Below are 24506 nucleotides of genomic sequence, written 5' to 3'. Positions count from 1 at the left end.
ACTTCTTTTCTATTCTAGACTGACAGGATTTTATTTCAAACAGCTATTGTAACCCCAAAGTTCTGACCGATGATCTTAATAGTAAGATTGCGAGTTGTCCATCCTCTGAGTCCCACAAATTTGCTTATTTCAGTACCCACTACTAATTCGTCCTACTGATTTTTCAGTACATCTTGAATAAGCCTGAGAGGATACAGATCTATACATACTTCTGATTAAATATGCACAGGCTGCCCTATAAAATCCCTACCTACCCCACTCTTACTCCTATAACCAAATACATCAATATGGGATCACTCACATCTTCCGTTGCACTCCGATATAGACATCTCGCAGGTTGGTTGTGTAAAGGGGAAAGAGAAGATGTGTAAATAAAAATCTAAAAAAAAAAAATCTCCAAAAGAATGCTGGCAGTTCAGATCAATTATCTCCCCACTGTGCCAGGAGGGATCTCCATTATTTTGGCCTTTCTCCCTGGATGGGGAGGAAGGGCCAAGTTAAAAGCTAATGGCCTCATGAAATGGGAGTGCCAGTCCCCAGAAGCACGTCTTGCTTTCACTACAGGGGTTCGTCCTTCAGAAAGGAATTGGATTCCCCCCTTGTATCTGCTTCGTGCTCATTTGCTCTCTCTCTCCCTCTGTCATTCTCCCTCCTTTCCCTTACTGGGTTGAGGATTAAGGCAGATTGCCTACTTTAAAGGGCAGCGCAGGAGGAAGGGAGGAGGGAGCTCACAGCTGGTTAGGTCATCGTTTGTGGAGAGCTGGGGACATCCCAATCAATCAACAGGATGAGGCCCAGAGTGTAGTCATCTGTGGAGTCCTTGGGGTTCTCTGAGCTTGGTTGTTTTCTTGCAAATGTTTCATTACCCAGCTAGGTAACCTCTTCAGTGCTGAAGATGGTACCTAGCCGGGCAATGAAATGTTTGCAAGAAAACAACCAAGCTCAGAGAACCCCAAGGATTCCACAGTTCAATCCTGAGCTACATATATTCTCTTCTAGAGTAGTCATCATTATCTGTGAAGTTAGAGAAAGGGTAACAGCCATGTCCTCATGCAAGGTAGCACAACTGAGTATGTTGAAGACAGAATTGCATATATGATAAATTCCTCCATGACCAAAAATTGGACAGACAACTTGGCTCTATTCACACACCAGAGTTTATAATTAATTATTTCTGTAGGTTTGCACAACATACTGAACTAACCACATCAGCTGAATTCACCCAATACACTAGGCTAAAATATAGTTGGCCAATTTGTGGGCTAGGGCATGCATAAACACAGCTCAAGTCTTTTATATTAGTCTAGTACACATTCTCTTCCTTCTCCAAATAGCTTTGTTTGAACTCCCAGTCACCTGCTTAAAGATTTGCTTTGCTGCTTTTCTAGAAGAGTGCATTCTGGGATGGTTACTTCTGACTCAAAGGTTGTATTTGCCTGACCTGCTTATCCACTGTTAACTTAATCATGGCTTACTGAATTAATGGATTTGCATAATATCCTGAACCATAAACTAATTACATGGGTTGGTTTTCTATAACATGTTAGGCTAAAGTGCATTTAGCTAGTCTGTGGTACAAACACTATCTAAACCTTGCTTATCTACCTCAGGGTTCATTTACTTGGAAGACCATCTTGCCCATACCTAAATCTTGAGATTGGAGGCCTGCTCTAAGTGTCCCTGAAAAATGAAGTTAGATGAATGACTGCCAGGAAGAGGGATTTTTTTTTTAATAGAGAAACCCCTGTTACAAAAATGCCTACAAAGATTAAGTCAACTGGTTTCATCTTTATACAAACACTTTATTTATAACATGCTTCCAAACAGGCCCAGCCACAACAAAAATAAAAATTAACTAAAAGTTAGAATTACACAACAGCAATATATAGCATGATGTATTTACAGTCATCATAAAAGTGACACTAAGCAATTATAAAATTCTAAACCTATCTACAGTATCTAGTATCTGCAGATTCCAGCTACAACCTTTATATTCACCAAAGCCTTTAAAATAGTTTGTAGTTTGCTCTGCTCTAGATTAAGTTATATTGTAACTGTTTTTATAAGACAACCAGAGAAGATACATTACCAACCTGCCATGAAAATATAGTTAATAAATAGATAAAATTAGTTTTTCTTCCAGTAGGTACTCTTGGGATTCTTCCAGATAAAAGTTGCAGTGGCCAGAAATACCTACTCAGACAGGAAAAGTCACAAAGATGGTTCTGTGTGCTCCCAGCTGATAAAATGCTGTCAAAGTAGAAGTATGTTTGCATGAAAAAAATCTCATCTTGAAACACTCTTACAGGTATTGTATGATAAAAAAAAATGGAGAGAAATGTCTAATACTTTTTTGCAAGTGAAGAGTTAGATTCCTCCAGGAACTTTTCTGTAGCAAAGGCCTTGGTTGACTTAACGGTGGCTTGCCATTCAGTTACACGAGCAGGAGAAACTCCATGTAAATGAGCCAACCTTCAGCTGTTCCTTTCCAGCTTCAGGCATCAAAATATTTCAAGAGGATGGTTTTAAACTGGCCTGGCCCTCACCCTCCATCCCAGTCTGCTATGCTTGCATGTCACACACAACGTGACTGCTAGGTTTGTAGCTGGGCAATATTAGCATTTTTAATTAAATTGCTGTCCAATCAGATATCTCAGGAGTAAGTGACCCTGGGCTTTTTAGCAATTAGTTAGGCTGCGTTTAATTTTCTTCTCACAAGTAGTGGAAGGTTATAACCTGACGCAGTTGAGGGAAATGCTTCAGCCTAAGACAGATTGGCTGACATTACTATGTTTCAGTTGCTAGGAGACAGCTGCTCCTAATTGCGCGCTTTCCAGCCTTTCCTCCTCCCCCGTCCTCAGCCGTGCTGGCTAACGGCGCGGAAAGACTACAACCCCCAGCATGCTCTCCGCTCCCGCTTTGATTCACGGCATAGCAAAACCATAGACATCGTGGTAGAGAGACCAATGCTTCTAACTTCCGCGTTCATTTAAATTTTCCTGCTTTGGTTTTTTGCAGAAATGGAAGTGAGAGGTGTTAATAAGAATCACTGGAGAAATCTCCGTGCAGCAGCAAAACACGGATGCTCATGCTCTTTCGTGTGAGTGAGGGTGTGTAAATTGGAAAGTGCGCGCGCGTTTTTAACCTTGAGATGTCGGATAGCATTCAGGTGCAAGTCACTATTTCACCATAAAGTTCGCGCGGTGATCTTAAGAGCGTTGCTTTCTCTTAGTCCAAGCTACTTTATGGGGTTGCCCGTGAGGATAAACTGAGGGTTCCTCTCACGTTTTGCTCCTAAAGGAAAGGCAGGAGATGAATTAAATAAATGCATCTGAATTGGGAAGTGAATTTCAGGGGGAAAGGTACGTGGATCGTTGTTGCTGCCTGAGAGTATTTATCATGGGAGCGTTTGCTCCGAAAAGTTAAAAAAACAAACAAAACTAACTAACACTTCTTGTTAGTTCTTTTGACCTGTAATATTAAGAATGGATTACATTGCATGTAAATTAATATTTCCAACCCCCCCCGAAACCAGAAATAATCAGTTGGTATTTGTAGGACGGTTCTTAAAAGCAGCAGCAGGAGCAATAGCAGCGCTGCCCCAAGTCACGCTTTTCACAGGAAAAATAAAATCAGCATGAAAAAGAAAAGTGTGTCTCTGATGGCAAACGTTGTTCGAGAAGACAGACACCGCTGGCTCACCACAGCACAGGCGCTCTAGAGAGCCTGTGTTTCTCCGCCGACTTAAATGAATCCTGCGGGACAGCGACGTCCGCAGCGAGCGCGGAAATTTCCTCTCCAACTGCGTTAGTCTATAACTCCGCCGCTCCACGGCCGGGATTACAATGCCTTCGCCGCGGGGCCTGCACTACAAGTCCCAACGTGCAAGGCGCAGGGGAAGGCCAGTAGATTTGCACTACAGTTCCCATCGTACTCTGTGGTGGGTCCTGTGACTGAGTGCCTGGCCCAGCTCGGAGCGGTGAGTATTCCACCTCTTTCGTCTCCTTGCAGGACCTTCTGGGATTCGGGAAATCCCGCTAGGTTTTGTTTCAGCTCCTCTAAAACTGCAGCAGTCTCTGGCGCTGGCGCCTCCGCTTCCTCCTCCTCTTCGAAGACTTCAGGCACCTCTTGGGAGTCGACTCGGTGCCCTGGGTTACTTGCTGGAGTCCTTGGAGCAGTAGGCAAACGCCATACTGTCTGGCAAGCCCAACACGGTTGGCGTGCACCAGGTTGGGGAAGCTGTTCTGTAGCAGAGGATGCTCTCTGACGTATTTATTTAAATCGATTTATACGGCCGCCCATCTCTCTAATGTGACTCGGGGCGGCTGACAACGACTAAAAAATGCAGTACAAAAAATAAGTTTCGCAACCAACTGAAACACAAAGTAGCTGCAGCAAGGGTGTGGGCTCAGTTACTCTCCCAACCCCCATGCCTGGGAAAATAACCTGGTCTTCAAGGTTTTCTAAAAGGTGAGCAAAGTGAGGACCAATCTAACCTTGGGTTGTATGATGTTTAGGGGGCAGGCATAGCTAGAGAGAAGGCATGCTTCCTGAGTCCCCTTAGATGACAATCTCTGATCAACAGCGTCCGGAGCACGCCCCTTCTGCCCGACCTAATGGGATGGGGAGAAACAATGGGAATAAGGTGGTCCCTCAAATACTCTGGCTCCATGCCCCAGCATCTTGAATTGCACCCAGTTGCAAACTGGGAGCCAGAGCAGCTTGCAGAGCAAAGGCATAACATGAGCATAGCAAGGCACACCCATAACTGTCCAGGCCACTGCATTTCGGACCAATTGCAACCCCTGGATATTCTTCAAGGTCAGCTCCATGTAGAGTACATTGCAGTAATCTTCTTGGGAGGTGACCAAAACATGAGTGATTTTGTGCAGTGCCTCCTGATCCACAGTTGAGGCATAACACAAAACTGTGCAAAAGCCCCCCTGGCTATGACTGCCACCTGCTCTTTGCACAGGAGCTGTAAATCCAAGAGAACTCCCAAATTGCACACTGGTTCTATCTGCAGTAGTGCAACCCCATCCAGAACTAAAAATGGAAAATCACCAGATCCAGGAGGCCCTAAATCCAAAAGCCACTCCATCTTGCTAGGGTTGACCTGAAGCCTGTTCTTCCCCATCATAGCCTCCAGGTGTTGAGGCAGAACCTCCAAAGCATCACTCGTGCAACCAGGGGTGGAGATATACAGTTGACTATTGTCAGTGTATTAATGATATCTCACTCCATGCCTTCAAATCACATCACCCAGCAGCTTCATGTAGATGTTAAACAAAAATGGAGAGAGTTGAGCCCTGAGGCACCCCACACAAGAGGGGCCATGAGGTGGATTTCCCCCCCTCCATCAACACTGACTAGTACTCACCTCGGAGGAAAGAGGATAATCAACATAACACTGTGCCCCCAACTCCTGGAGCTGATCCAGAAAGTTAGCGTGGTTCATGGCTGCAAAAGCCACCAAGAGATCAAAGAGAGCAAGGATGGATGAACTACCCCCATCCGGCACCCTCCAGAAATAATCCACAAATGGGACCAATGTTGTTTCGATCCCAAACCCCATTCCGAAGGCCAACTGGAAGGGGTGCAAATGTTGGCTTACAGTGCTGTGGTGTTGGTCTGCTAGGGTGAAAAGAAGCTGTATGCACCAAAATGTATTTTTCCCATCTCTAAAAAAAAATTGCTATGTACTTTTGGGAGGGGGGAATAGTGTGGTGTTGTCAGAGAGCAACACGGAGAATTTTAGCAAGCAACGGAGTAGGAAGGTTCCCCACTCCAGGGTTTGACTGCTGCTAACCTGATTGTAAAACCATCATCATGTTTGCAGATTGCAGTGGTTGGGTTCATGCATTGTGCTGAGCCAAAACTAAGCAAGCCACTTTATGGATTTACATGTTGTGTGAACTAGGTCATTATGTCATTCCTGAGTCCTATTGCTTGTTTTGTTGCTCTTTGTACATTGAAGAAGTTGAGCTTCATTAATGATGCTGCAGCTGAAAAAAGAGGAGGGGAGTTTAAAAAGCATAACAAAACATGAAAGAGAGCTGGTTGGAAGCTGTGCTGATGACTAGCTCTATCACAGTAGCAATGCAGGAAGGGTTACAGTGCTGCTTTGGCAACCTTATGCATCAGTCTTCCCCGTCTGGTATCCTCTAGCTATGTTGGAGCTGCATATCAAGAATATGCCAGGCTGGGGAAGACCTCTTTCTATCTACATGTCTTGTAGTACAGTTATGCATTCTAAAATTGCACTTTGTTTAAATTTCAATATATTTCCCCCTTTTTAAAAAAGTTACTCAAAACTCTTACCAAAAATGTAATGAAAATACTAGCCAGAAGCAGCAACCTTTCTCCAAAGCACCTCACCATTCATGAATAAGTTAAGCAAAAGTCAAATGCCTAAAAGGAAATGGCTTTACTTCCTGGTGGAACATAGATAAAGCGAATGGTGGCCACAGGCCTACGATAGGGAACTATGTATGGCCTGAGAAAGCCCTTTTGCACATAGCCGGACATTGTTTCTCTGGGGGCAGTGACAGATGCACGTGGAACAGAGTGTCATGTTTCTTGAGCCCAGTCTCAACTTGGAAGAGGACTCCTGCCTCAAACTAGGTCCTGAACGTTGGATGAGGGAGAAGAGAGAACTAGCGTAGTTGCCTGTCACAGCCACCCTTTTCTGAGTTCTTCCCATTTTGGCAGTGCATTCTTCTGACCCTTAGGTTGACCAGGACTTCCATCCCCTGAGTAGAGTCTGTCGTGGTTGGGGATTATGGTATTTACAGGCCTAATTCACACTATAACCTAATATGGTTTGTTTTTGCCATAACATGATGTGTAAACTCACCCATATTGTGCAAACACAATTAAGCAATGGTTTATTCAATACATCATGTTTATTGTGTATATATTTGAAAGGTTGGTGAAGGCTGCCCTAGGGAGTCAGGCTACTGATAAGGGGAAATTTTGCTGTAAGACATAGTCCTGGCTTTTGGTATTCTGTTTTATTTCACCTATAATGTCTCTTATTCTCAGTTGCTAAGGTTTCAGCAGCTTCATCCATTCCCTGTGCAGCTGATGTTGCAACAGTTATGTAAACATTTTTCATCATCCATCGAAGCCTACCCTAGTCTGCCTCTTTCTTTCACATACAGACGCATTATTGGCTGAGTATGTGCACTCTACCACGTCATGTTTTGTTTAACCATGATTTGTAGAACAGGCCATGGATGTGGTTTATACATTGTACATTATACAGTACACATTGCTCATTAAGATTATTGATTAGTGTGACATGAGCTAGACCACTTTTCAGACCTGAGTGTATTCTTTTTTTTCCCCTTGCTTTCAAGTCAGTGTGGACTCCTAGTGATTGCCTGGACTAGTCTTTGCAGTTTTCTTGACAAGATTTTCTGAAATGGTTTGCCATTGCCTCCTTCCAAGGGCTGAGAGAGAGTGACTGGCCCAAAGTCACCCAGCTGGCTTTGTGCCTAAGGCAGGACTGGAACTCACCATCTCTGTAATGGATGGCATGAGCGGGGAAGATTCTGGAATGGAAGTTCAAGGTTGTCAGGAGGGGGGAGAGGCATTCCAGAGCAAGCACCTCCTCAGCCCGCAACAAGAGCGTGGGAAGATGAAGAGGATGCAGCTGGCCCCTCCCTAGAGTTTCACGGGGTATATCCACTAGTTGCTTTAGCATAGGTTTAGTCTGGCAAGATTCTGTCTGTTAGGCGCGAACTAATAAAGGAACTGAACTGTATTGGATTGCCTCGTTGTTGTTCTTGGGCTGAACCTGACAGTCTCCTGGTGTCTAGTCTGGTGCCTTAACCGCTAGACAAGTGTTGTCCAAACTTGGCCACTTTAAGATGAGTGGTCTTCAACTCCCAGAATTCCCCAGCCAGCATGTTTGGACAACACTGCACTAGATCAAACCGGCTCTCTTGGGTGTATATAGTGTGGCATTTTGGGGGGAGGGGGAAGACAGCTAAGAGGAGGTAGGAATGAAGGCTCAATAAAATCATGAGTAGTATGGCAAGATACATTTTTCCTTCTTTTTCCAAAGTACTAGGTACATAGGGTCACCCAATAAAAAATGTTATGAGTAATAAAACGGGAGAATAGGAGAAACAAATATTTCAGGTGGCACACAAAATATGGAACTCTCTGCTAACTAGAGTCTGTTGCTGCTAAGGCTTAGATGTTTTAAAAGGGCAAATAGAAGAAGATAAATGTATGGATGGGTATTAGCAGGAAAGCTGAATGGAAATTCCTTAGAAATGGCTTAATACTGAATTTGAGAGTCTAGCGACAAACCTTGAGAGGCCCCGGTCACCTGTGTGTCCTGCTGTTGAGTTTCTGGAAAGATCTGTTGGACATTACTGTAATAAAGGATGCTCTTTAGATTTTTGAGCTGATTCAGCTTGGTAGCTCTTATACACTCTTGTTTAGAGAACCAGAAATCATTGTCCTAGTTTTCAGCTATAATCCAGGCTTGGTCACCATAGCAAGAATTAACTGGGCAGTGAAGTTTTTAAAATTAGAAATGTTTTGTTCTTAGTTTTTCTTTCTTCTTAGGTCTTTGGGTGCCAGATATTATTAAAATGGGTATGTGTTAAGCACCAAACAAGTAAAAACTGTTGGTAGATGAATAACATTTGAGAACTTACCCACAGGTTCTTAATCTGCTAGCTGAAATGCAGCTGGGAAATAAAGGTAGGGAGGAATAAAGAATTCTCAGCTTATGTTAGGGAGGAATTCTCCCATTATCCCAGGAACATGGAGCTGGTTGCTTGAAAAAGTCCTTGCTTGAGATTTGCTGCTGTAAATTATTGGCTCTCTTGTAACACTGCGTCATCTTTTTCTGCCAGGCGTTCCTTTATCCTAGATGTCCCTCCATCATGGAAGAAGTGGACAAGATCCTCATACATTCCCTCCGCCTCTCTGGGACGTAAGGCCATCTTTATGTGTGCTGTGTGTTATATGCAGGAGATTTGTTGGAAGGGAGTAGCAAGGAGGTGATTTCATGGGATGGGAGCTTTCTTTTTTTCTTAAATGCAGGCTTTGCTTGATGGATGGTGACTTCATGGACCCATCCATGTTGTTTTCTTGGCCACAGTACAGAAGTGGTTTGCCATCGCTGCTTTCTAGTCTACAGCCCTAGTAGTCTCCCATCTAAAGACAAACTAGGTCTCATCTTCTTAACGTCTTTGCAGTTAGATGAGGTCAGCTACAAGCTGCTCCCTATTGCAATTTTGCTTTCTGTTATGGAACACAGAAACTCTGCAGGTGCCTAGAAAATCTAACTATAGCTCTAATATCATGAGCTCTAATAAAGACAAACCCATGGAACGAAGAACTGGCTGAAATTACCCAGGAGGTCTAATTTATCACCACCTTTATGGTAAAGTTTTCTCTGAGCCCTGGCAAGATAAGCAATTAAGGTTGCACGTCCATGGCATTTGCTCTCTCACTCTGGTTTCTAGCCTTTGCTTGGAGAACTTGGCTGTCCTGCAGATATCCTGGCTGTGATACCCAGCTAGGTATTTCACTGTTTCCGAACACTGTGTGGGAGGAAGCAACTGACAGTTGCTAAGCGACTAGGGATAGCTTAATCATTGGAGTGCAAATCTTTATTGGCAATACCATGATTCCCTTTGAATAGCAATAATAATTAGCACAGCCTTCTTAGAGCAGATCCACCTGATTAGTGACCCCACTGATTGAAGGTAAACCCCCAGTCAAGAGTTTGGAGACCATCCTGTCTTTGCAGTTCCTGGGCAGACAACACAAACATGAGGTATGGTAGGTTCTTCCTAAGTTGCCATTATGCAACTACACACAGCATTTGGCTGGTGAGTCATGAGCTGGGCAAGCTTGCTAGAAAGCAGTAGTTCCAGCAAAATATGAAATGGGCATGCAGACATTTAAATGATGTGGAACCACAGTCATCTTCAAAACAGCCAGCATGTTTTGCAGAGTCCCAGTGCCATCTCCAGATTCTCTTCCAAATGGGAATTTGTATTGATCTTTACTATCATTGTGCAGACAGTATTCCTGGAGCACAGATGAGGGTCTGGAGGCCAGAAAAAAGTAGCAACTTGGCTCACAACTGTGGACCCCCACTTTGCCTTGCAAATAAGCCTTGCTGTGCTAAAGTGGAGCTTAGTCCCATGATAGGCACGTCTAGGATTGTAATCTGACCCACCACGCTGAGTAAGCAGTGGCACTCTGAGGAGACTGTTAGCTGTAGATTACTGTATGCCTGTTCATTTGCAGTGAAGCTATGGAGATGTGAAGCTCAGGAGCCAGGAGAATGCATAAACATACAAGGAAGAGTAATTCCCCATTTTTCCAATTTTTCTTCCCTTGGTCTTCACCCTCTTAACTTTATTCAGCATCCTCCACCAGCAGGCAGCTTGGACAGATAACTGAGTGGAATATAATTAAGGTTTAACAGTGCAAAAATGTGTGGTTGGCAGTGAATTACCTTATACACATTTTATTTTTGAGTTTAGAGGCCACCTTTGATTGATACTGGACAGACTTCTGGTGCTGTCTCCTGTATTCTCTGTTGCATTTTAATAACTGGGTGTGAGGAAAAGTGTAGGCTCTCCTCTCTCAGCAAGGGAGAAGTGTAGGACTGGGAGATGAGTCATACTGGGTATAATCCTTGCTCCACCATTCTCCCCTCCCCACCTCATCCAGGGACATCCCAGAGGAAGTCCAGAGCATCCGTGAGTTCACAACCGAATTGATTGTTGAATCTGTGGTACGATGCCTGCGGGTCATCAGTCCTTCTGTAGGAGCAGGGCTGAGCCACATTCTCCCTCCAGGCATGTCTGCTCGTTTCCGGATAGGCATGAGCCTGGCCCAGGCTTGTCAGGTAAGCTGATCCTGATGCACGGAGGGTGAAGTTTTGTCTCCCAAAGTAGTTCATATTGTGGGACATCAGCTGGTGTCTAGTGCTGTGGGGTCCTTGCCCTGGAGGCAGTTTAAACTTGGGGTCCTTGCCCTGGAGGAACTGGTATAAACTAGCCCTTCCTCTAGTATTATTCCTCATCAGTTGTGTGGGATAACAAGGGAATACCATAAGATCAGACCTTACTGATCAGGAGCCAGCTATAATTAGCACTCGTGCTCCCTAAACCCATGTATTTTCAGCGGCTGGTATGTCAGAGCTGATACACGGAGAACCTTGTTTCTAATCCTTGCTTATCCTGCTTCATTTTGCTGTCATCTAGGACTTGGGATATCAAGGGGAAGTTGGCTATCAGACATTCTTGTACAGCAATGAGCCTGAAATCCGACGCCTCCTCCTCTTCCTGGTAGAGAAGTTCCCACGAGATGCCTCAGAGGATGCCAACCAGCCTGTGGGTATGGAGGACCCAGGGTTTTAAAGAAAAATCAGGACATGCACAGGCCAAATCTCCAAATTGTCATTGTTTACTTAAACTGCTTTTCCTTGCAGGCAAGTCTGCAGCTCTTCACAGAGCCATTGCTGCTGCTATCAAGGGGCAACTGGCCATCCCATGGGTACCCCCTGCCTGCCGTACTCCTCGCTTGCAGCTTTTACAGGTTTGTTTCTCTCAGCTTGTGCTGACGGCTTGATAAGCAAAATCTGGCACAGCGCTTTTATTCCTGAGAACCAAAACTTTAAAAAGAAGTTTCTAATCCTCACGAATCGCAGAGCTCCTTTGAAGAAATGCAGGAAGAATTTGCAGAAGCCAGTGGTGGACCTTGTATCTTTTTCTTAACTCCCAGATCAGCCATCTCTTGGTTGCCCAGTATTTTTAAATTCATTTTTGCTTCGCAACAATATCTCTGCTCTTGCTGATAATAGTTTCTCAAAGTCTGCAGCCACCCAACTACAGGATTCTGAGCAAATCATGCTGACAGATATAAATTAAACAAACATATATTCATTGCTTTGCGAATGCAAGCAAAAAAGGCAGAGATATTCTCCCCTGGTATGCACACTCCCCTGGATGATTTTTTTCCCTCTCTCCCTTTACACTGCTCCTTTACTGATGCTTTGTTTATGGATTTCTGTTTCTAGCCCTAATTCTTAAGATTGTCCTTATACAACCCTTTTCTCCTTACGGAGTTCTTGGGTTTTTTTTTTTTTTTTAAAGAGAGTCATTTATTCTTCAGACCCTTTTTCCCTTTCTTTTCTTCCTTTGCCAGGGTTCACGCTTATTGAAACAATTCCAGGCACAGCGATTGATCCTACCACAGGATTCAGACCCATTTATTGGGAAAGTATCCCCAGGTGGGTTCTGCTTCTTGACTCCAGAAAAAGGAATACTGTTCTTGAAATTGACTGAATTGTTCTCTTTGGTGTAGCTTGTGGATTTTGTATCCTCAGTAGAAAACTATGGACAGCCAGGGAGATGGCGGTTTATGAAGTTCCATATATGATGCTCTACAAATGAGAGGGAAGGTCTCTACCTCAAGGAGTTTACAATTTAAAAACAGGCGTAGGAGACAACAGAAGAAGGGCAGGAAGATGGTATGCATAGTGAAAGATTATGCATTCTCTATAGTTACACAAACTTGGGCTTAGTATGTAGTAAGTGCTCTATTGTGGAACTGAGAATTGTGGAAATTCCATGTGCTTAAAAACAAACCCAGAACGTAACTTGGACATTCTGTAGTAGTTCCTGCTCAGACAGCCTGCAGATTTATCTGAGGTGTCCAATGTTCTGGGGTTCTTTTGCTTAGCAGGTATTGGGTGCTTCTTATGTAGATCACATTCTTGTCTTGCCTTTTCAGTTATTAAAAACGAGAGTGAAATTTCCAGATTATTCACACAAGCAGTGCACACCCATTACTCCCAAGCCTCTCACTCTGAAATAGGACTTAGGTAGTACTTATTTTTAATCCTCTCCCAGGAGATGGTCATAAATGCAAAACTCCAGGATTTTCACGGTATTGTGGAAAGTTGTTATTTATGTACATAATGGCCATCCGTCCACTTGGGATTTTGGAAAAAATACTAACTAGTTTGAGTAGATGTGACTGGTGTTGTCCTCTTCTCCCTAGAGAGGAAAGAATTCTTTGTCAAATTCCTGCCTCCTGTGTCAGCCCAGCTTCCTCAGCCTGCATCCTTGGTGCCATCCCTGTTGGAGCTTAATATGGCTGAGCTGAGTGCAGCCCAAGACTGGGACAGCGAGTGGAAGAGCCAGGGGCTTGGTTCCCGCATGACGCCAGAGGTGGGCAGGAAGGAGTGAATGGAATCTAGTTAGGCCACTTGATGGCTGCTGGTGGTAGGATGACAGCAGCTAGTAGTGATTCTCACATATTTATCTCACCAAAGTGCTCTGAAAAGTAGGACAGGCTTATATGGAAGGAGCAGCTGAGTTTGGAAGAAAGATTTATCTAACTCAGCTTAATTTAGTAAATTAATTTATTTAGTAAACTTGTATGCCTCCTGACTCCCAACAACTCTGGGCAGCTCACAACAGATAGAATCAACGAAAGATAAAAGATGGCAAGCATGGCAGGCCAGATGGAAGGAAACAAGGGCTCTCCCTGTCCCTCACCAAAAGCTGGGTGAAGAACCAGGTCTTCACTGCTTTTCTGAACAATAGCAGAGTGGGACCCATCCAGACCTTGAGGGGAACCTCATTCCAGAGTGTAGGTACTGCTGCAGAGAAGGCACCTTCCACGGTCCCAATAGATAACATGGTTTAATCAAAGGTACCTGGAACACGCCAACCCTGCAAGTTCAAATTGGCTGGGCAGATACTGTGGGAGACAGGCACTCCCTCAAGTAACCAGGTCCTACGCCACGTAGAGCTTTATAGGTAATGACCAGCACCTTGAGTTGCACCCAGAAGCAAACTGACAACCAGTGCAGTTTGCAAAGCAGAGGTGTTACCTGGGCATACTTGGTTACATCCTCAAGTTACTGCCCTCCTGATGTGGGGAAATCCAGATTCTCTTTCTTCTCCCTGCTTTCAGAAGGGTTCTAAGAGTTGCCCAAGCAAAAGAGAGGCCAGTCTCTTTTCCTGTCTCCATCTTAGATTGCTCCTATCCATAACTTCTTAATAATGCTTTTTCAGAGTATGTGGGATACCTTGCTAGATGCTTGGGTTTTCTATGCAGATAAATGTTTTTTTTTTATCTGCATAGATAAACATAGATGTTTTATGCTATTTGATTTCCAAAACTCTGAATCTAACTAAAGTTTGAACCTCAGGGCTGGGGAACCGCCATCCATCAGATATTATTAAATTGAAAGTTTCAGCAACTTTCTTAATTAACTATGCTGGCTAAAACTGCTGGGAGTTGTAGTTCAGCACCAAACTCAGTGTTGATGGTTGCTATTCCCAGGGATGTTGTTTACAACTTCCTGCTCTTACTCTCATATCTTGGCAACCCCCCCACCCCCCATATTGCCATTTCTCAGGAATACCGCCAATGGAAGTATCAACGACTGCACCATCGCCTCTTGGACCAGCTACGACAAGCTTCTTCTCATGCTGGGCCATCTCAACAAGGGACAGCCAGCCGAGAGCTGATACAGCTGCTAGAGACATTTGGTGCTGGCCATGAGCAGGCTGGTGCGCTCGCCAAGGGCTCTCGCTTCACCCACACTCAGCATTTGGCCTACAAGCAGGTATCAGGGAAAATATTTGATTTTAATTTGAGATGGGGAAATTAGGCTTTTAAAACAAGAGTAAGTGTGAGAGAGAACCTGCTTTGTTCTGGATAGATCAGTGTGACTTGAATTCTTCAACAAACATCAGTTGGAGAATTATATTAGTCAAAGTAATATTAGCTGGGAAGGGCAGGAGAAGTAAAATACCTGAAGTTAACCTTCCATTTCCACTCTCCCTCAACAGGATGCAGAGATCCCAACACACATAGAGACTCTGCCAAACTCTCGGACATCGGAACAGGTAAAAATGGGCAGCGGTGTGCTTAAGTTGTATTTCGGGGTCCAGGCCATTTTCTTAGCTCATCCTTTGCATACACTGGGAAAGGATTGCTTAAGTATTGTGGGATGTTTCAAAAGAGCAAGCTGGAGAGCAAACTTTAATTGGCTGGCCTGCTGTGACCTCTTGGCTCCTCCTACTTTTAGCTGCATAGAATTTCACCAGTCCCCGTAGGCGTCAGCCACTGCTGACCGCAGCACGTGGGCCACCTTCTTTTGCACCCTCATGTTCTACTCAGGGGTGCTCCATTTTCAGGTTTGTGTACTGCTTGCCTTAAATTGCTGATTGCACACTTAGCGACAAAGTCAGGGAGTGTCTCTCCTCTTCTGAAACTTTGATTTATACAGACCTCAAATACAAAACAGAAATGTCAGAATTGTTGCCGAATTCTAAAATGGTGGTGAGGGTGGGAGTGCTTAGCCCTGAAAGCAAATTTATAGCCTTGTGGCTGCAGGAAAGACACCTTAATAATACAGTGATAGATCCTGCTAAATGCTTTGAAGCTCTGTTCCTAATGCAGATGGATTTTTATTTACTCTTGGCCTTCCTTATTTCAAAGGTTTGGAGCAAAAATAAATGAAACCATGAAGCTTTCAGCAAAAGTGAATAAAAGATCTGACCACATTAAGATAACAATACAGCCCCTGCTCCTCTGGTGACTTTGCCCTATAAGTCAAGGTTCCTCAACCTTGGCAACTTTAAGACAGGTGGACTTCAACTTCCAGAATAGCCAGCAAGGCTGGCTGGGGAATTCCTGGAGTTGAAGTCCACCCGTCTTTAAGCCAGTCTGAACTCTTATGACAGGCTGCTGATGAAGATGGTTACAAAATTGGGAGAGGGAGGGAGTAAGAAATGGGCTGGAAGACGTTGCTAGCAATCTTCAAAGCTGATTGGGCCCAAGATAACTCATTTCCTGAGCCTCTGATTGGTTGCTGTTCTATGAAACTTAGCCTCCCTTTGGAGAGTTCATGACCAAAGAATCAATAGGGAACCCAATTATACAAAATCAGTTTCTTATATAAAGCTGCTTAAGGCCGATGGTTACCCACTGACAGAGTATAAATTGTTTGCAGAACACAGACAAGGATAAGAATAGAATGACTTAACACAGAATTCCAGCATTTCCAAACTCTTTGATTTCTCTCCTCCCTTTTTTTTTGGTTCTTCTCAGGAGTTCCGGGAAAGCCAGGCAGCAGAACTGGAGAATTTGAAAAGTGAATTAAACCATCTCATAGGGCAGATTGAGGAGCTGGAAGGCCAGATGTCCACACTGGGGCTGACCCTCACACAGGTGAGAACCTAGCAGTGTTCTTGTCCCTGGCTTGACCATACTAGCTGAAGGGAAGAGTTGTCAAGTATCCTCTGTACCCCATGGCCTTGCAGCAGGCAAGAGGCTGGTGGAAGGGTGCTGGATTTTAGTAAGACCTGTGATACAAGGTGGCGACCGAATGGTTTAGGGATACTTTGCGGGGAGAGGAGGGAGACAGGTAGCAGTGACCCAAGCCGCTAAAAATTCCCATGGAAGCCCCTCTGAAATAAATGGAATTGTGCAAGAACCTAGCTGGATTTTTTGTAGTCATGTTCATCTGTGAGAGTGCTATCTGGGCTTCCTCCTGAGTCTGTTTTGAGAGGCATCCATTCCTTCCTCAGGTGGAAGGGGAAGTACGGCAGCAGCAGATGGGGGTGATGGAGCAGGAACAGGTTCTTCGTGTGAAAGGACGTACCGTGGAACTGTTGCCTGATGCTGAGAACAACATGGCTAAGCTACAGGTAACCAGCAGGAGATGGGGAAGTGACAGAGCAGCTGGACGAAAAAGGGAAAGTAGTGCTTGGAAGTACAAATAACCAGGAATGAAAAATACAATGAAAAGTGAAAATAGTTCTAAAATAATTGTAGACTTAATGGAGCCATTGGAAAGGGACGTCAAAACCCTTTCTATGGCTTGTTCACAATAGCTGTGGTAAAGGGCAGGCAATTGATGGATATGGGTTGCAGGGAATGTGGAAGAGAAGGCTATGTTTGTGGATGGAATGGGGAAAAGTAACCCTTGGATCATGTTTGGAACAAACTTTTATTAAGATGACTTTGCTACAACCTTCCCAGTTTGTTATTCTCAGTATTGCTAGCTGGCAATTCCAAAGAGTGGAATTCCCCACTTAAAGAAAATAGAATATCTAACCCTTCCCTGTAATGGTAGAGAAAAAGGAGGTTTAGTGCATGCAGGCAAGCAGGGCATCTCCTCTGTTTCGTTCCCTGTTCCTTTATAAATGGAAGAGAACATTGTGTAGCAAAAGCCTGAATGGGAGGAGAGCTTGGTGGGACTAGGAATCCCAGCATTTTGTTTCTTCCTGCAGGTGCTGGTTGAGAGCAGCGCACAGAGAGTCATCCAGCTGGCTGCCCAGTGGGAGAAACACCGGGTACCACTCATCCAGGAATTCCGAGAGCTCAAGGCTCTCCGTGACTCCAAGGAGGTGATGCAAGCAAAGGGGTGTGAGAGAAGCCCTTCTTAAGGAGGGAGACTTGGTGGTGGTGATACTGACCCTCTGATGATACTGACCCTCTCCTCCCCTTTCAGCTGGAATCGTCACAGCGCTTGTTGGAGATCAGGGAGCTGCATGAGCGGATCCGATTGGCCGCTGATGAGGCTAAGCGCAAGGATGATCTCTACAAACAACTGGTTGGTGATGTGTCCGGCTGGTTTGCTGCACTTGCATACCTGCAAGATATAGTTTGCCATACATAGGAAAATGATTGGGGCCATCATTTTCCTTCCATGACTGACTGTTTAGATGATTGTTAGAATCTTTCCACCCAGTTTTACAGCTTCCATATTCTTTGTAAGTGGGACATATTAGCTGATTGTCGCTCTAATTTTTCTAATTGGGAAATTACAGTATAAAAATAGATCCTTTCCTCCTCTAGAAATGCTGTAGGTCTTATCAGTGCTATTAACTATAAAAAAAACATTGATTTCCTAGCATACATTACTATTCATATCTGATAACTCTGCTTGCCCATTATAGCTAAATTTTAAATATTCTAAGATTCAAGTTCTTCTGCTCAACAACGTTGTGATACAGTGTGAGGAATACTTAATTCCTTAAAAAAAAAACCTTGTGCTTCTCTCTATGTTTCCTTAATATGCCCCATTCCTGTTTTCACTCCATGTACAGCTTGTAGAGTTGGAATCTCTTCCCAAAGATATCTGTCGCTCTGCCTATACCCAGCGCATCCTGGAGATTGTTGGCAATATCCGCAAGCAGAAGGAAGAGATCACAAAGGTAAAGCACACTTGATTGCCCGTACCTGGGAAGTGTTTTTTCTAGTGTGAAATGTGTGTGCTGCACACCCTTGGGAATCCTGTGTAATATGTGTTATGGCTGGTAGCAGCTGGGACTCTTCCTGTCACTTGGATCCTTGAGCACTACACTGTAAATCCCACATCCATCTCCCACAGAGGTAATAGGCACAAGAAGCAGGCTCATGCGATGAAGAAGGAGCATCAAGGAAGGGGGTGTACTCTTCCAAAGAGCTATCTGTGCAGATAGGCAGCATCTGCTCATTTTTGATATGTGACCAAGCTACCCATTATACTAATTATTATTATTTGTCACATACCTTTACCAAGGCACAGTGCAAGTCAAAGAGATTTGGCAACTTCAAAATGTCCATCCTGTATGAATAATTCACACTTAAAACCACAAACCTGATAAGGTAACTTAACAATGAAAAGAAGCTCTGTGTATTTTAAATGACACATCACAGTACAGCAGCCTGAGCATTCAGTCATAATGTAAAGCAGGTACTAAGCTTGAAGCTGCCAACATTAATAAGAAAAGGATGAGATAAACAGACTCCTGAATCACATTTAAAAAGTCTCTAAACCCCCTTTACAGCTGTGACAAAGGCAGAGGGAAAGAGGAAGTTGATTCTAGGGTCACTGGGCTGAAAACCCAGAGAGAGAACAAGGGCCAGAAAGAGAGCCCTGCCTGGAACATTAGGGTTAGTATTGTTATTTTTAGGAGTTTACGTCTGAGTGGATAGGACTGTAGCCGGAAACAATGGCAGACAGATACTGAGGGTTCCTAAATAGTTTGAACTGGGCTCTACCTTGAATTGGGGGCCAATGAAGAGCTCCGTGATGTAACAAAACATGAGAATTGCATGGAAGGTCCAGAGCAGTCTAAGCAGTACTGTTGTGGACTACGATCAGGAGACCGAGAGAGGAATCAGGAGTTCTTGCCAAGAGATTATTACAGTAATCGAAGCAAAAACCAAAGTCAAATCAAAAGCATGAATCAGAAAGGCTACCCTTTCCTTGCAGTACATCTTATTCTGCATTTAGTGTGCCAACAACTGAGATATCTTCTGGGGAGTCACTTGTCTGCTGTTGATGGGGCCAGCACAACCTAGAAACAAGTATGCTGTGATGGCAAAATGAATTCTTAGTAACTTCCTGTTCCTGTCCATTGTTGTAAATGCTACTTCTTGAACTAACGAACGTTTTAGGAGTGGCTATATAGACTTTCAGGAGCAAGTGGCCCTTGGATGCAAGTGGAAATCGTGTTAAACCAGTGGAGAGGGGACTGCTAGATCTTAAAGGGGTTCTATATCAGGGGTACACTATTTCCTTTGACTTGAGAGCCATGCTGAAGCCAACTCTTAACAGTAAGTGACATTATGATACAAAGTAGACCCGATTTTGTGTTGGGGGGATAAACATTGCTCTTTAAAATCACCCCAGTTTTAAAAGAAACCATGTCATTAGAGCCATTTACTCTTGGGTGCTCTGGAGTCCACAAAGGATGTGCTGGCGAGCTGCAGACAGACTGTAGATCACTTTTTTTTTTTTTTTTGGTCCTCTTGCATGCCTGTTTATTCAAGATGTGGCAAAATAAGATGGGCAGATGCTGAAGTGCTGAGCTGCCCTGAGAACAGCACAGCTGAAGCAGTGAAAGGGCCAGCAAGGGAGGGTGCAGAATCTGTTCCAGCAGTGCCATCCCTCTTCATTTTAACACTGGGGTGATTTTAAAGGGCAATTTTTATCCTCCCCACCCTAGATCTTAACCATATCAAATCTACAGATGCACCTGATTCCAATTGTGGAATTCTTTCTCTGTTCAGTTTGACTTGGCACCAAGTCTTCTTAAATGTCAGCGTTACTGAAGACCTACCTATTTAGCTAGTTTTTTTTTCCCTGCGTTATCATTTCGTGTGTTGCTGTTATTTGTATTAAGCTGTTTCAGCAGTTGTAACTTCTTCTGTTGGATATGGTTTTATTTGCTTGTTTTACTGTATCCACTTTGGGATTACTCTGAATGCAAAGTAAGCAAACAATACTGTATAAAGTATATCACCCCCATACCCGGCTTCCTTTGAGGTAATAGGCAAAGAAACAAGCTTGTGCTCACAAGGATAATACCCAGCTGTGTGCAGGTAGTTTTCAATTCCTTCTTTGCAAAAAATCTCATTTATGGTCTGACTGTTCTTCACTTTGACTGAATCCAGAGTGTATAATATATGATTTGCTGAAGATCTTACATCTTACCTGGCTGGGTTCCAAGAGGGATATGTGAAAATCTCTTCCTAGATTTTACAGCCACCCCCTTACTTCCATTTGCAAGAAGCGTAGAACAGGTACGGCTTCTGAGGGAGAGCTAGGCTTAAGTATCCGCTCACTCGTGTTGCTCACAGTGATTTGAGTCCAATCACGTTTTCACAGCCCAAAGGTCCCTGCAGGATTGTTGCTGTGGTAGAATGTCAGCCCTTCAGGGTCGATCAGACTAGGAATCCAACGTCATGTAGACCAATACTACTTCTATTGTAAAGCTGTAGTAATAGAACCTTGCAAACCTGAATGTGCTTCCCCCCCCCCCTCCCTCCATCTTTGTGAGAACTAGGGTCTTGTCTGAGGCTTTTACTCAGGTTACGTTCCTGCCCTGGACTCAGTCTTTTATCTGACCATTGTCTTGGTCACGGCTCTTCCTCTTGTCTCTCAAGGCCATCTGCCCTCTACATAAAATGAGGGGAGATCCCCATAGATGCATTCTCAGAGCAAAGATGGAATTTAATTGCAATAAATAAATTGGCCACCTCTCTTCCTGGAACAATGGACTCTTCTGGCCCCCAAGATCTGTGAACTCGTTACCATTTCTGCCCAGCCACACACGTGAGATCAAGCAAAGATGGTGGCACTGAGCAACCGTCCTCTGCTTCTCAAGAGAGCCCTCAACCTGTGCCCGTCTGTACTGAACAAAGGCTAGTCCTGTCATCAGTGAGCTTTAATGATTAGGAAGGCTCTTTGCTTGACTGTTTACAATACTCGCTACTATTATTTTAGGATTGTTCAAAAGATTTTTCACTGGCAATTAGCAAACCTGTTAAATCAACATTTGCAAAATTTTGCTGTTGTTTTACATCTGGCTACTTGCTTTTCCTTCCCAAGATCTTACATGACACCAAGGAGCTCCAAAAGGAGATTAACAGCCTCGCTGGGAAGCTGGACCGGACTTTTGCTGTCACTGATGAGCTGGTTTTTAAGGTAATGGCTGGGGATCAGAAGTGGGTAGGGCAATGAAGGGGCGCTTTGAAGAAGTTAATTTCTTCCCTCCGTCTCTTTCCACAGGATGCCAAGCGTGATGAGGCTGTCAGGAAGGCATATAAGTATTTGGCAGCTTTGCACGAGGTGAGAGGTTTCCTATAGCAATAATATGCAGTAGATATTTGTGAGGATGTGTGTGAGAGAAATGTATTATTTTTATATTGCCTCCAGGAGGCTGCCAGGGAAGGGTCAGATATCTTTTAGAGAGCACCAAATTGCTTGCTTGTAAAAGGCACTTGAAAATAAGTTGTGGGCCACAGGTTGCCATGCTCATGCCATCCTTCAGGGAAGGCATGCCACCCTTTGAAGACAAAGCAGAAGTCTCTTTGCCGTGAGCCCTACAAGAGAGCTGGGGCTGCCCAGCTAAGAAGGTTGGACAATGAGGCAGGCAGTCCCTAGCATAGTCCAGCTAACAAGGTTTGAAACCAGGATCCTGATTTGAGCCTGGTAAATACTTTGCAACTGGGTATTTCAGGACTGGCATATTGGAATCTTTGTACTGAGTACTGCTTAGCATCCTAGTTGGCATGCTTTGCATCAGTCAGTGTTTCTGGACAGCTTGAAAGATAGTCCTACGGAACACAACGTCATCATAGTGTGAAGGCACATATGTGATATGGGTATGTAATCTTGCTACATATATGCTTTACATATGTACCTTTGCACACATAGTCCCACGCCTTGCTAAGAGTTATCTTGTCAGATAGCCAAGATGGTTCACACTGCATCATACCTACTTGGGACCCTTCCCAGCTGAAGCTGCCACTTCTGCCTCTCCCTTAGAATTGCAGTCAGCTGATCCAGACAATTGAGGATACAGGCACCATCTTGCGGGAGATCCGGGATCTCGAGGAGCAGGTGAGTCTGACTTGAAGTGTAGGTGGCAGCAGGAAACTGTTATGGCTTCACACAGAGTTATCACCCCTTGTACATATTTAGAATTTGTCTGGTTTCAGTCCTTGGCTACCTGTTCATTTCATTCTTTAAAATGAAAAAGCTGTTGAGCGGTTGCTCTTTAGTGCAGAGATACCTACCCCTCTGCCTTCCCCATAGCTCTTCTCATGATGTTCTGTCTCTCCTTCCTCATTTTTGTGTGAGAGAATATGCGTAAAAGCCTCTGTAAACAATATGATGGATTTCACTAACGATCTGTTTTACTTTGTGATCCTGCAATCTCCCAATATGTTCAACTGAAATTGGGAATAACATTCAATATCCTTGAGGTTTTTGAAGTGAAAAGCCCAGTCTGTTGTCATAGAGCCAACTAGTAAAAAGCTAGATTTCCTCTAGACCAGAAGTGGGGTTTTGGCAGCCTGATGAATTCCACTTTTCTCCCCATTAAGCAGGAATGAAATTATGACCCCAGGAACTGGAGCTTCTCTCTTTATATTTTGCAGTGTATGTTTTCTGCTTCTTGAGAAATGATGCCTCCTATGCAGTGTTATACAACAATGCTTATTAAATTGTTTTAAATTTGTCTATGGCAAAGGGTCTCAGACTTTTTTGGTTCATAGCACCCCTAGCAGTTCCCAAACTGGGTGCTGCAGTGCCCCGGAGCACCACAGCAAATGCATTAATAGTTCCATTTATTAAGTAGTAAAATATCCCATGATGCCCCTGTGAGTTTGCTATGGTACCTGGTGGTGCCATGGTGCAGAGTTTGGGAACCCCAGGTTTAGGGTTTTGGTATGAATTCTTAACATACCCTGATTTAGCAAAAAAAACTAGGCGTAAAAGTAAAAGCAACTTAAGTTTTTTAATAATTTTGCTAACCCTTGATTAGAACAGCAGAAGTACAGGAAGCATTGGTTGTTGCTTTTTCCCCTGATAAGCATTTGCAATTTTAGGTACATGGCTAGCTTGGCAATATTACAGCGGTCCTTCCAAGGCAGGCGTGGGCAAATCACAAACTGTATACAGCCTCTAATTCCTCTTTTTGCAACCCCCAAAACTCTGACTGCTAAATTTTGGTTGCAAGCTACCAAAAAGCTTGTGGTGGTGGTGTCAAAGTTATATTGAAAAGCTGTGTAAATGACCTTTGGGGTGTAAGATCATCAAAACCAGGAGCAACATCCCCATCAAAAGTTTGGAAATGCTGGTGCTGCCCACTTGGCTATTTAACAACCCTGCCATTGCTGCACACGACAGCTGAAGACAGTCATGCCAAGAAAAAAGTTTAAATACAGTTCCCCATCAACTGAAAGGTTCTCCACCTCCCATTAGATAATGGCTCAAAATTCCGGATATCCCTGTCTTCATGCTTAAAGCCATAATAAGGATAAAATGATAAAGATAAAAGTATGGTTTTAGAAAAGCTGGCTCCTTGTGTGAAAGTTGATAATTTGGGGACCTAATGCCGTGATTTTCAATATTTTTTCAGAAGGCTTGATAGATTAATTCAGCATTATGGTTTGCAGAGTGTGCAGGCACGCCTTCAGTCTAAAATAATGGCCCCACTTGTTTGTCTCCCCTTTCCAGATTGAGAGTGAAACCAGCAAGAAAACCCTGAGCAATTTGGAGAGGATCCTTGGAGATTATCGGGCCATAAAGCAGGAAAATACAGCACTGCTCAGCCATTCCCGAGAGACATGAAGATCCTATCCAGATATGCAGTTCTAGGGTGGTTTGGGGGCCTGGCCAAGCTCACTTCATTGAGACTCTACTGTGCCTCTACCCAGGAAGAGTGGGGAGAGTGAGCAGGGCTCATTCTTCCAGGCTCTGCCTAGATTGCAAAAAACAGCCAAAGTGCAGCACATTTGGGTCAAAATGTAGACCCCTTGTGCCATCCTTCCGACATAGAGTCTATACTGGAGAAACAGATATGCAATGGGGACATTCTTTCCTCCCTTTATTATTTCAAACCAGCCCCTTGTTTCTTTTCTCCTAAAAAAAACAATAAAATTCCCTTTTTCCTTTTTTTTTTTTTTTTTGCTTCAGAATACTAGGACAGCTGCTG

General features: G+C 43.9%; 2 protein-coding genes across 3 annotated transcripts in view; one reads left to right on the top strand and one right to left on the bottom strand.

The window, feature by feature from the left end:
• Positions 1–5575, bottom strand: part of CACNA1F (calcium voltage-gated channel subunit alpha1 F) — a 63102-nt gene extending 57527 nt beyond the window's left edge. Inside the window, exons 1-2 of the mRNA XM_088138473.1 lie at positions 5381–5575; positions 3703–3868 (exon numbers count right to left, since the gene is read on the bottom strand). Of these exons, the coding sequence (XP_087994599.1) occupies positions 3703–3868; positions 5381–5575 (361 nt within the window). The remainder of the gene's footprint in view (positions 1–3702; positions 3869–5380) is intronic.
• CCDC22 (CCC complex scaffolding subunit CCDC22) lies at positions 3821–24467 on the top strand. Of its 2 annotated transcripts, none has more exons than XM_007420529.4 (18): positions 3821–3979; positions 8877–8956; positions 10714–10891; positions 11250–11382; positions 11477–11583; positions 12193–12277; positions 13051–13220; positions 14420–14629; positions 14856–14912; positions 16120–16239; positions 16599–16718; positions 17304–17420; positions 17525–17626; positions 18123–18230; positions 21395–21490; positions 21575–21634; positions 22334–22408; positions 24029–24467. In XM_007420529.4, the coding sequence occupies exons 2-18, from the start codon at positions 8907–8909 to the stop codon at positions 24140–24142; spliced, it is 1902 nt and encodes a 633-aa protein (XP_007420591.1). In that variant the 5' UTR covers positions 3821–3979; positions 8877–8906; the 3' UTR covers positions 24143–24467. The 2 variants fall into 2 exon arrangements, with proteins under 2 accessions (XP_007420591.1, XP_087993862.1); XM_088137736.1 differs by lacking the exon at positions 3821–3979 and adding an exon at positions 4071–4470.
• Positions 24468–24506: the final 39 nt, after the last annotated feature.

The sequence above is a fragment of the Python bivittatus genome, unplaced genomic scaffold (assembly GCF_059951505.1).
Source record: "Python bivittatus isolate LINGU-HERP-01145 unplaced genomic scaffold, Pbiv_v1 ctg000220_np1212, whole genome shotgun sequence".
NCBI lineage: Eukaryota > Metazoa > Chordata > Lepidosauria > Squamata > Pythonidae > Python > Python bivittatus.
The sequence above is the reverse complement of the archived record's forward strand: the minus strand, read 5'-3'. Positions and strand labels throughout refer to the sequence as shown.